A 12,153-nucleotide genomic window follows, 5' to 3' on the forward strand; every position below is an offset into this window, starting at 1 on the left:
TCAATGCCTTCATCTTCTTGATTGTTCTCATCACCTAGATTATCCTCAACTCCCCGAAGAGCGGAAATCATTCCCTCCCGAAATTCTCCATCCGCGATATCCATTTGATCATTTTCTAATTCTATTATTTCCATATCTGAAGCAAATGGTTTCTCTTGAACCTCCTATTGAATTGATTTCACATTTCTTTATTCACGAATTGGGGAAAGGGTTTTCATCTCACCTAGTGGTTCATTCTCAATAATTGATATACTATTCAAATTTCTAAATGTGGGACTGATGGAAGAATGAGGTTGACCTGATTTTAGATTCTTTCAAGCAGCTCCTTCATTTACAATTCTCTTTCCTTTTGATTTTGCAGAGCACTCAATTGCTTCCTTTCTCTTCCTTGAATTTATGCTTTCTGGTGGCTCAGCGCTTTGGGATGCTTCATCATTATTGGAATAATATGACTCCATAAGGCCCATCAAATTGCAAGTAAGAGGCATATTTCTTCGTTGCAGCTCTTCGACTTGTTGATCAGCCCACCATTGTGTATATTTAACAACTGGCCTCATTAGGATGGCCAAATCTGCTAGCTCAAGATCAGACCATCTCATTGTGGAAAGTGGTTTGTTCTCATCATATCTTGGTTGTGTGTATTCTCCATCATCTTCTAACTAGTCAAGCATGTGGAAAAGTTCAGTTGTCCTAATCAAATTCACAGGTAGTCTTGACCACAATCTCTTTTTGATGTCAAATCCATCCACTGCATTGGCCCAAAAGTCTTCAAGATCCATCCTATGTATTTTCTCCATTCACTAATCCAATATGGTTATGAGGATCAAAATTAGCTCTAGAACGATAGAAGATAAATGGATACCACTACATCTTTATCCTTGCATTTTCTATTGAACAAGATTCTACAATTTTTCCAATAAAAAATGGAAAAGAAATTTTAGTATTGTGTTTTGTTCTCTGGAAGCCTTCATATGTCTCTAACTGTCTCAGAACTTCAAGCAATATCATTTTGTTGGTGGGATAAATTGGAAGTCTGTAAGGACATCCAGTAAATCCCTGAACTCTCAAATATGTGAATATTAGATATTGAATAAACCATGATCCAAATCTGCTTATTAAGTCTTTGGCTTCTTGAGTCAACCTCTAATGAGTTCCTCCTTGCAATATCCTAGTGATATACATCAAGAATGCATCATTTACTTGCTTGAAATGGGACTTCTCATGGAACTGCAGTTGTGACTAACAATCATGTGCCTTGATTTCATTTTCACCATTTCCCACTATACCTCTACAAATTAATCTTGTGTAATTATAATTTCTAGCAATTAGGTAAATAATATAAGAACTCGTGTAGAAAGACTTTGTTCTTCCCAAGTTTCTCAATTTTTCATCTATAGCATTACTGATTATCCTTGCCCAATTGAATATTTTAACTCCTGTAGTAATTTCATCAATGAAATAATACATCCAGGTTTCAAATGGTGTACCTTGAGGATTGCCCATTACTCTATTGAGTAGCAAGATGATATCTCCATAATCTTCTTTAAAATTTGTGTGAAGAAGTTTCTTTGGCATCTTTTTGTAAGTAGGCCTTGATTTCTCCAACCATGACTTGTTGATAGTTGTTCCACAAGGTTCGATTTGTTCTTCATAGAGTCTTGTGGTTTCTTCTTTGGTTTTGAATGTGGTTGTATGGTAGTTGGGAATCCTGAATGCTTATTGGATAGCAAGTTCTTCAAGATATGCCAACACTCTTCCATCAGGTGCAATATTATGCCTGTCCTGGGCATTGTAGTGTATGGCACATTCTACAATTAATTCACTACATTCTACTGCCAGTGGAAATCCAACTGCCTAGACAATGCTATTTCTCATCATCCACCTAGCAATTGTTGTAGGTAGATACCCATCATGTCCATACATTCTTCTCTTGAAGTCCTTGAAATCAACATGGCCAAAGTTGGTGTCTCCAACCTTTCTTGAAGTGATTTTAGATTCTAGTTGTGTTCCTTTGCTGGCAAACTTCATTTGAACTTTTCTTGAAAGTCCTCCTTGAGTGGTCATCTATTGCCTAAAAAAGACAAAGAAATTAAATTAATATCACTCTCAACATGTAAATTCTAAATCTTTTGGATTTTATTTTTGATTTCAAACTCATTTGTCTCAACTTTTCACCTTCAACTTGTCATAAATTTAAAATTTTGTTGAAAAATCAAACTATGTATGAAGAGAATCTGCTCGACACTTGGTAAAATTTTGTAAAAATTATCCTTTGAGACAAAAATGATGAAAAATCAGTCTATTGCTCAAATTCTGGACTGAAACTACAAAATTTGATGGAAAATTTGTCTCTTCTTCTGAAAGAAGATGAAAACCTTTGACTAGTTCTTTCTTCTACTTAGAAATTTTTTCTTGTTCCTCTTCAAATATTTTCTTTTTTCTTGAACTTGATGGAGAGAGCTCTTCAATTTTGAACTTGAGAAGTAATGAAAGTGAAATGAAACGTTGAAGTGAATATAAGGCTAGGAAGTTTAAACTTCTTTCGCATCTTTACGTTTTTTGTGGATTCAACAAATTTGGTCTCTTTCTCATCCTTCCTTGTTTTTCTCTCCTAAAGACGGCGACTTCATCCTTCTAAAAGATCTCTCTTCCTTAGCGCCACTTTATACTTAGCCAATTTTATCTTTATCTTGTCCATGTAAGCTAATGTGTTGGCAAGGAAACTTGCCTAGATTCTCTCTTCTTGGGCGAACTTGGCATGAGTTGAAAAATTTTCTTGGTGTTGGGCGAATTTCTCCTTGACTTTCATACTTGGCCAAACTTTTACCTATCCAACTAGGGAAGACTTGGCCATTGGTTAGGACATTCTTCTTGTCTTGGCAGAATTTACTTGTTGTTGAGCCATTTTGGCTAAGTGTAGAGTGGAGTTTATGAATTGCTAGGACATTTTTCTTGGTGCCTTGGGCGGAGTTCATGTGTTGGCAAGACATTCCTCTCTCCATGATGGGACTTCATGATGCAACAAGACATTTCCTTTTAGACATGATGGACTTCATGATGTCTCAAGACATTTCCTTTCTTGAGATGGTGGACTTCATGTGTTGCCAAGCCATTGTTGCTAAATGTTGGGTAGAGTTCATCATGTCTCAAGACATTGCTTTCTCCATGATGGGAGGAGTTCACCATGTCTCGGGATGTTGCTTTCTCCATGATGGGAGGAGTTCACCATGTCTCAGGATGTTGCTTTCTCCATGATTCAAGACATTTCATCTTTGCCATAAACACTTAGTGGAATTTCTTGCTCATCGTCATGTTCATCTAGAACTTTCTAGATTGATGCTTTGTCTAGAGATTTTTTCTTTCTTTTTCCATCTTGGAGATACAAACTTTTCATTTTGAAGACAGGAACCTTGTTGCCATGACCTAAATGAACCAATCCTAGGTCAGTTTTCAAAACAGCTGAAAAAAGCAAAAGCGAAAAGCAAAAAAGTTGCTTCCCGAATTGGTCCCAAAGTGCCAAAAATGAAAAAACAAAATCCCACAAAAATAGGAAGTTGTCAGAATTGGCCCTAAGCAGTTGTGTTTTTTGTCCTTTGGTTTGCCTTAGCACTTCTGAGATGTCAAAATGCTCATTTGATCATAAATGGTCCAATTAACCTGAGGACTTCAAGAAAACTCTTTGAAAACCCCTAACTCTATACTCGCAAAAATTGGTGGCTTTAAAACCCTAAAAAGCAAAAAAAAAAAGGGTGTCCCCATTTGCAATAGGGCGATGTATGAAAAAAGCTCACAACAAGTACCCATCTACAAATACAATGCAATACAATCTTTCACAATGGAGAAAAGGATAAAACCCAATGGGACAAAACTCTTATTAAAAGAAACATGAAAACAAAATGCTCTCAATGAAGAATGAGAAACACAAAACCCCATGTGAAGAAAATGTCCCTGCCCTATGACGGAAGAAGAGAGACCATGCAACCCCCTCCAATGTAGATTCTTGACACTAAATCCCAAAGATGATCCAATCTCACCAAACAACAATCCTCCCCTTAGGAAGAAACAAAACCATGACAGTATGCAAGATCTCTTCCCATTCCTAAAAGGAATATGCAAGAAGAAGGATGAAGTGTGATGCCTTTGAATCTTGCTCAAGTGTCTTCATGTTCATGTCAAAGTTGCCACCATCTAATCAACAGTTCTAGGCCATGCTAACAAAGATGATAATCTAGAATCTCCTTAAAACGAATGTAGAGCATAATCCAAAGACAAAAATACCTCCTCTGAAGATAGAGAGACCTCCTCCAAATGCTGCTCAAAAGTATCCACACTCATGTCAAACTGTGAGGAATGATCATGTAGAGAATGAATAAGAGGAATCGAGTGTTCCCTCATAACAACAAAAGAAGATGAGTATCATCAATGTCGTCCCCCAATCTGAAATGTAGGACTCCACAAGCAGACTTGCAATGTTTGTCAAGTAGTCATCCCAAGTAGTGACATCTGGAAGACAATGAATATCTTGTTGCACTAAATCACAAGTAGCCATATCTATAGCAACACAAGAATCATCAAATCCAACAATAGATGGTGGAGATGAAATCTCAATGCATGTCACTGGACTACATTTTTCATCCCCCAATGATGTTGTGCCCACACAAGATTCTTAAGTGTGAACATCTAATGTATCAGTTGATGTTGGAATGCATGAAGTCTTTGAAAGAGAAGTGGAAGAAATACTTAGCCAATAATTTAGCATTTCTAATGTATCTTCATCATACCGAATATTATCACAATCATCTAAGGGAATTAACATATCCAAAACAAGACCATTCGGAAGTGAATCACTATTTAGATCTCCAAATATGCTCTAAATTTGCTTTTAGAATGCTAAAAACTTGTCATTCGACATTTTCTAGTGTTTGAGGATTTCAAAGAAAGTCAATGCTCAACTTTGTGTTTTAAACATTAAAAAGAGATACTACAGCCTTTTGGAAAAGAGTACTTGGGGAGGGGTTTAAAGAAACCAAAACTATTTAATATCCCCAAACCCCAAAAATTTTCAATTGGAATTTAAGCCTCGAAAAAGGAAACACATCATTAGAAGTATTGTGAAAGAGACATGATGTGATAGGAGCCTGGCGTGGAATTTTTTTTTAGATAGAAAGCAGCTCAAAAGGTAAAATTTGAGGTTTCCAAAAGCAAACAGGACTCTACAAATCAATGTCTAATTCATTTGTTGGTATTTAAACTTTTAAAAAGGTATCAGTAACTTTTGGGGCAACATAGAAGTGAAATGGTGAAAACTCAGAGTTGTCCTAATGCAATTAGGACTGTATACATTCTGCCGCACAGCCCTTTTGGTGGAGTTTAAAATTAAGAAAAAGGCATTGCCCAATTTTAGGAGTGATGTGGGGTGTTTGGGGAAATGCGTTGGATATAGAAAGGGAAGTTTGTATTATACAAGCAACGCAAAAAGGAGTAAGGAGCTCACAAAATATTTTTTTGAAAAGGTCAAGTGAATTGCAATTAAATTTCAGTTTTCTAGCTATTAAAATTGCAAAAATTGTATCTAGTTCTACATTGAGCATTTGGCCAATAGAGGCTTGGTGTTATGTTAAGTTCTGGTGTTGTCAAAATACAAAAAAGTTTACATCATTATGATTTATCAACATATCAGTTATATTTTGCTGTAAATTTGTTTAATTTATACATATTCTGATTAAATATTTTATTTGGAAAGAATTTATATATTTATATTAATTTATAATTTTGTAAGGCCATTCCAAAAGTTGTACCAAACCTGAGTCAAAAAATAGATTGGCAAATCACAATACACAATGCACATAGTTGTACTGAAATTAACAAACTTAACTCCAAACTCAAAGTTCTCAACTCCTGTCTACACGATGAGTATAGACCAATATACAAAAGGAAGGAGGCTGTTTCCACAATTCAAGAAAAGTTCACTAAAAAGCTTGTGACAATAATCTTTGATCAAAAGTCACTTATAGGTATTTGTTATCAAGAACAGAAAATCTCTGTTTATTTCTAGTGCAGAAATGAAAATGCATTTTAAGTACATTGTTGTAAAGCAAATATAAACCAATTCTAAGTAACATTTGTAATGAGGAAGCAGGCCCAAGTACTTACAGAAAATAGTGAGAAGGAAGTAATTACTCGCTCCAAGAAAATGAATAAATCCACATCTGGCTGCACAAATTTTCAAAATGAAATGACAAAATAAATAGAGGTTAAATATCTTAATCTTCACATTAATGTCATTTGCCAAACAAAACGAAGGTATTCTTTGATGTGGATGTAAAGATGTAAAAGCACACATAAATATATATCAAATTATCCATTTTGTGTTTAGAAAATGGTTACTAACAAAGTCAGTGGATTTAATAGGTTCAATAGTTTAAAGTTTCAACCAATGGGCAGTCAAAAATTCAGTTAAGCGGAATAAAAAACTTAGGTCCCAGAGGTAATGTATCTACTATCTACCTAAGGAAATAAGGCCTCAATCGTCTTTAAGCTCTCCATAATAAGGCTTATTTCTACTAAACCTCCTAAATATATTAGATGTCGTTGAGAAAAAATATATATCAAATGCCAATATCAGGAATTTCCTGATCCTGTTCCTGACAATATATAATTGTAAACAATAAAAAAAGATGACACCGAGATCTTTTCTATCAAGATTCCACTCCTACTAATAGATATTGCTAAAAACATATTGAATTTTTAAACACGGAAGAACAAACCCAACGAGGAGATCACGACACTTCTCTTTTCTGCATTTGTAGATGATTCAGCCAACTCAAGAATTTATCTTGGGAATTTCATTTGTATTTAATATCAAAAATTTGACCACTTTGCCGGATGTCAACAACCCAATGCTGCATTGTTTGGTATACTAGCTCTCATTCCTCACCATTATGTCTGGTCTTCTATTTATGTCGGTTCATTTTGCATTAGAATTATTAACATAGCACTAAAATTATAAAATATTCTTCAGACTTGCTATTCTAATGAATTAGCTGATTTTACTCAATAATCATGTTCCACCAAAATTAACATGTATTATAGAAAATAGTCACTCACCAATTTGATATCTAAAAACTTGAGCACTCTGTTGTACATTCGCCCCAGTTCACTGACATTACAATTAATGATGACCTGCATAAAACACATAAAATCCAAATAAATACTGGATCGAATTGCTAAAAGAGATGTCAAAAGATTCAAATGACTTCTCCAAGTCTTGACTTGAATTCATATAATATAACATAATGGAACTAAATTGTTTATAAGGCCACAAGAAATACCTAAAGAAACCTTCATTTTGATTATCAATTTATGCTGATGTTAAATTTTTATTAACTAATCAAGCTCAATGCATGTTAGTTTCTGATACTGCCAGAAATTTCAATTTAGAAATATAAACAATCATTTTGTTCCAAGGAAGGTTCTGATTAACAATCTTGATTTTTAGCCGACTAAACTGCATACATCACTACATAGGAGAATAAAAAAGTTCATTACAGATCACTCTTATGTGTTTTGTAATTCCTTTTTTAACAGCAAACCAATATCAAAATCAGAGGAATACAAAGAAAAAACATAATAAATCGATTGCCAGAAAACTAAAAGAAATAGCGATTGTGAAGCAACTTCAACATAAAGTTCCAAAATGGCTTTTACATACCGCAACCTCTATTATTGTCAAAGGAAGATGACTTTGTCGAACAATCACATAGATACAAGCACCAATTAGAATTTCAAACCATCTTCCTGCACCCCATTGCCCCTGTGTGAGCTTTTCCACCATATATTTAACCTCATTCACTCTTTCTGCAGGTAATCTCAATAATGATGTGAACTCCATCAATTTCTTCAAAGCAATCGCCTGGAAAGAAAGAATAAACTTAATTAGAAGCATTTCACCATTACTTGTTGCTCAGGAATTTTTACAGAGTTGATTCTAAAAATACCTACCTAAACTAATTATATGATGCAAAGAAAACCGTACATAAGCTGCTTTTGCATTCTAGATTCTGGTTATTCAATGAAGGGATAGGGCCTAGGATTAGTTCATTGCATAGCAGAAAAAATTGTTTGGGGAAAAAAAACAGCAAACCAAAAGTATAAGATTTTTTAAAACAATTGGGAAAACATCGGATTTTAAAAAATAAAAATAAATTGTAGAAAAAGAGACAAAAACTGCTTTTTTTTAACTTAAGCATATTTCCATAGCATAGAGATATAGAGAGCAAATAAAATAGAGTTTAACCCATGAATTGTAGAAAATAGATTTGTGTTGTCTATATTCATATTGCTGATTACATAGGCAAATATTCAGTTAACTTTTTAAGAGGGCAGCCACCAAATATGTAACATCCCACTTGTGCCCTAAATATTTTGATGTTGTTTTATGCACTGATACTTGTTGCTTGATATTGTTGAATGGTAATTCGCAATGCACTTGTTGATGATTTGGCTTTAATCATTATGATATATGAATTGATTACTTCTTTTATCAATAACTGCAATGATAGAGTTATGCCAAAATTTCAGACTAACTACATGAATTTGACCTCGTGTATGCAGGAAGGTCGTCATCCTCTGAGAAGGGAGGGAAACTATCATCAGGTCGGGAGATAATAGAAGAAGGGCCTAATGCCATTTGGAACCCTAACCTATAAGTTGAGACTTGTTGAGTTGTGATAGTATTGTTACCATCAACCCAGTGTTTATCCAGTTAACCCTATTGGTTAGTCTAGGTGATTAGGTGTAACATCCTTGTCTTGGATTATGGTATTCATTTAAAACAACTGAACAATAATTAAGGTATTTTATTCTAACTCTATATGCTCTTTATGATATATGAAAACTTTCATAAAGTCATTTGAATATTATAATTAAAATATAATTTTACGTATACATATCTATATATATAGGTAAATATATGTGCACATACATAGTTAAAAGGGAACACACACACACGTATATAAAACTAAAGGTTTATTTTTAATCTTTCTCACATAAACAATCGCATGGCTTAGTAAAGCATGCCACGAATATGAGAGCTATGCTCCACGAACAAGTCCTTATTATAACGTAGCTCCACTTTGAAAAAAGTTTATCAAGCTCATATTGTGAGCCAATCGGCTTAAAGCTGATGTAAATGATTTAAATCTCTTACTCAAACTTTGATTTAGTTGTTCACTGCCTTCAAGAAGGAAGGACAGGAATATAGCATCGTAGGCAAAATGTAATGAAATAAGAACTCAAATTACTTTGAAATTAGCATAAATGCATACAACCGTCTCATTAAAAGCAAATAGAAGGGAGTTTTGAAATCCGTAGTTATATACGGTGAATGAAGACTCTTTGTAAAAGATGGGAATTCTTTTGGAAGAGAATTTATCGAACTTGAATACTATTTTGCTTTGTCAAAAATTGGAAGTATTGCATTGTGGCTCCAGTTAGCAAGCTAAGCCGTGACAATACCTAGCCGGCTGTAGCTCCTCACTTCATAAGGAGGGACTCTGCCTGAGATTCAGCTAGCGGGCTATTCCAAGTCACGTACTTATTAAACATAGGCTGTTTAAAGAGTTTAAAATCTCATGCATTCAATTGTGAAAGAAAACAGATACGTATCATTCTTTTAAATGAAAGCTTTCATCTCTTTTAGCTGAAAGAGTAGGGTTGGAATTAATGAATAAGAAATGAAGGAAGCCATACGACATGTATAAGTTGGATGCATGCACAATTCAATGCAATAGTGCTTCTAAGGAGTCCAAGAAGAAGGCTCTAGATTCTTCATCCTCGCTATCAGATCGAGCTATGAAGAGGATTGTTGCTTCTACATCTGATGGTCATGCTTCTGGGTACCTGTTGTGACCATTTCACACATCGCCCCATCGCAAATGGGGACCCCCTCTTTTTGCTTGTCTTTTGTTCGTTTTCGCTTTCGTCTTTAGGATTTTGTTAGTCAGTTAGTTGTCTGGATTTAGGGTCAAGCCTTAGGGTTTTTATTTTTGTCTTTTCAGGCCAAAATCCAATCGTTTTTGAGAGCTTTTGAGCTTCCTTTTCTAGGATGCAAATTTTGAATGCAATGAATTCGCCAGAATGGTCTAATGTTCAATTGGAATGTTGATGCAGAGCTTAAATTTGTCTAAGTGTTGAGAGTGAAGTGTGAATTTTTGTCCGATTGAATATTTTGACTAAATTTTGACTTTTTTTATTTTTGATCCTGGGCATTGGAAATGATTTGTTTTTGCCTTGTGAAGTGTTAAAATGTGAAAAATCATGTTATTTTGGCCTGTAGGAGCAAAATCGCTCCTGTCCCTCAGTGAAGGACGGGAGCTCATTTTCAGATATCTCACTATTCCTGCAGAGTCAAGACGAATTTCAAATTGGAAGTGATGGAGAACGGCGAGATCTTTCCATTGAATATAAATTGAAGATTTTCATGAGCACCGAAACGCCTCTAGGAGGAAAATCGCTCCTGTCCCTCAGTGAAGGACCGGAGCTACAAATCAAATTTTGCCTTGTCCTTGCAAGATTTCGTTGACTTGATGATTTGAAGAGGTCCAAAGGAAGATGCTTTACCAAATGAATATAATTTGAAGTGCTAACACAAAGGAGAATGGTCCAAAATGCAAAGTTCGCTCCTATCCCTCTCCAAGGGACCAAGGCGAAGTACCTTATAGCTCCTGTCCCTCAGGAAGGGACCAGAGCGATGTCCTTCATTGGGCAAAATCCAAGCAAAAATCAAGACAAGTTTACGTCCAAAGGCAAGGGAGAGCGTGAGATGAACTCATTGAATACAAATTGAAGATTTTTAAACGTCCACAAGGGTCCCAAAATGCCCAGTTCGCTCCTGTCCCTCAGGAAGGGACCAGAGCGATTTTTTGTTATAATTAATTTTCTTGCCAAGTTGCAGACGATATCATGGCATGGATGAATGGAGTGGAGCATGACGAATCCGTTGAATATAAATTTGGAACCTGACAAAATGAAATGAAGGCCACAAGAGATGGATCGCTCCTGTCCCTCTCCAAGGGACCAGGGCGATACAATGGTTATATTGCCTTTTACTTAAGTTTGAAATCGATCTAAGTCAAGACGAAGGGTGGCAAGAACATCTTAAGGCATCTTCATCGAGCACAAGCACTTAAAGGTCATCACAATGAAGAAATTTGCACCCTAAGACCTAGTTCGCTCCTGTCCCTCAGGAAGGGACCAGGGCGATGTTGGATATATTGGCCATTTCATGCAAGATTTACGTAAGATCAAGGGTTTGCAAGGTCTTAGAGGGTCCATGGTGCCTTTTGAAGGTGATACACAAAGATTTTGAACGTAAAATGATCACCAAAATGAACATAGGGACCATATCGCTCCTGTCCCTCTCCAAGGGACCAGGGCGATTTGCCTTGGACTCTTCGTTTTGTTTCGAGTTCATGCCAAGTCGAATACTCCACAAGATCATACAAGGTTCGAGACATCGTTTGAAGATCACATGCAAGAGTCTTGAACGTCCAAACATCGTCAAACATGCTAAAAAGCTCACATCGCTCCTGTCCTTTGGACAAGGACCAAGGCGATCCCATCAAAAGCACTCATAATCCTTCACAGTCAAGGCAAGGCGAGGATGAACAAGCTAAAGGACGGCGTTTGGAAGACATCACAACGAAGATTGAAGTTTAAAGTTGCCAAGATTAAGGAGAAAGACATGGATCGCTCCTGTCCCTCTCCAAGGGACAAGGGCGATGATCCCTCTAAATGTCCAAACACCACATGCAAACAAATGGAATGAGCATAGAAGGAACGAACAAAGATGTTATTCGCTCTACAATGAAGGATCGAAGATCAAAAATGCGAGGTCTACGTGAAAACATGGAGAACGCTCCTATCCTTTGGACAAGGACCAGGGCGATGAACACCCAAAGGCACTTATGCGCACATGCAAGGCAATCAAATTCGAAGGACCCATCAAAATGATCGATATTTAACGTGGAAGGGAAGGAGATGAATGTTGAAAACATGACAAAATCATGGATCGCTCCTGTCCCTCTCCAAGGGACCAGGGCGATGAGGTACGTCCCTTTCGTTTTCATAATTTTGGCGCCAAATAAACATTTC

At 36.0% G+C, this 12,153-nt stretch overlaps 1 protein-coding gene across 4 annotated transcripts in view; it reads right to left on the minus strand.

Annotated features, from left to right (window-relative positions):
• Nucleotides 1–12,153, minus strand: part of LOC131034297 (plant-specific TFIIB-related protein PTF2) — an 83,808-nt gene that overhangs the window by 53,858 nt on the left and 17,797 nt on the right. For all 4 annotated transcript variants that reach the window (XM_057965927.2, XM_057965856.2, XM_057965801.2 and 1 more), the window contains exons 2-4: nucleotides 7,712–7,912; nucleotides 7,108–7,182; nucleotides 6,154–6,213 (exon numbers count right to left, since the gene is read on the minus strand). In XM_057965927.2, the coding sequence (XP_057821910.2) occupies nucleotides 6,154–6,213; nucleotides 7,108–7,182; nucleotides 7,712–7,912 (336 nt within the window). The remainder of the gene's footprint in view (nucleotides 1–6,153; nucleotides 6,214–7,107; nucleotides 7,183–7,711; nucleotides 7,913–12,153) is intronic.

The sequence above is a fragment of the Cryptomeria japonica genome, chromosome 11, assembly GCF_030272615.1.
Source record: "Cryptomeria japonica chromosome 11, Sugi_1.0, whole genome shotgun sequence".
NCBI lineage: Eukaryota > Viridiplantae > Streptophyta > Pinopsida > Cupressales > Cupressaceae > Cryptomeria > Cryptomeria japonica.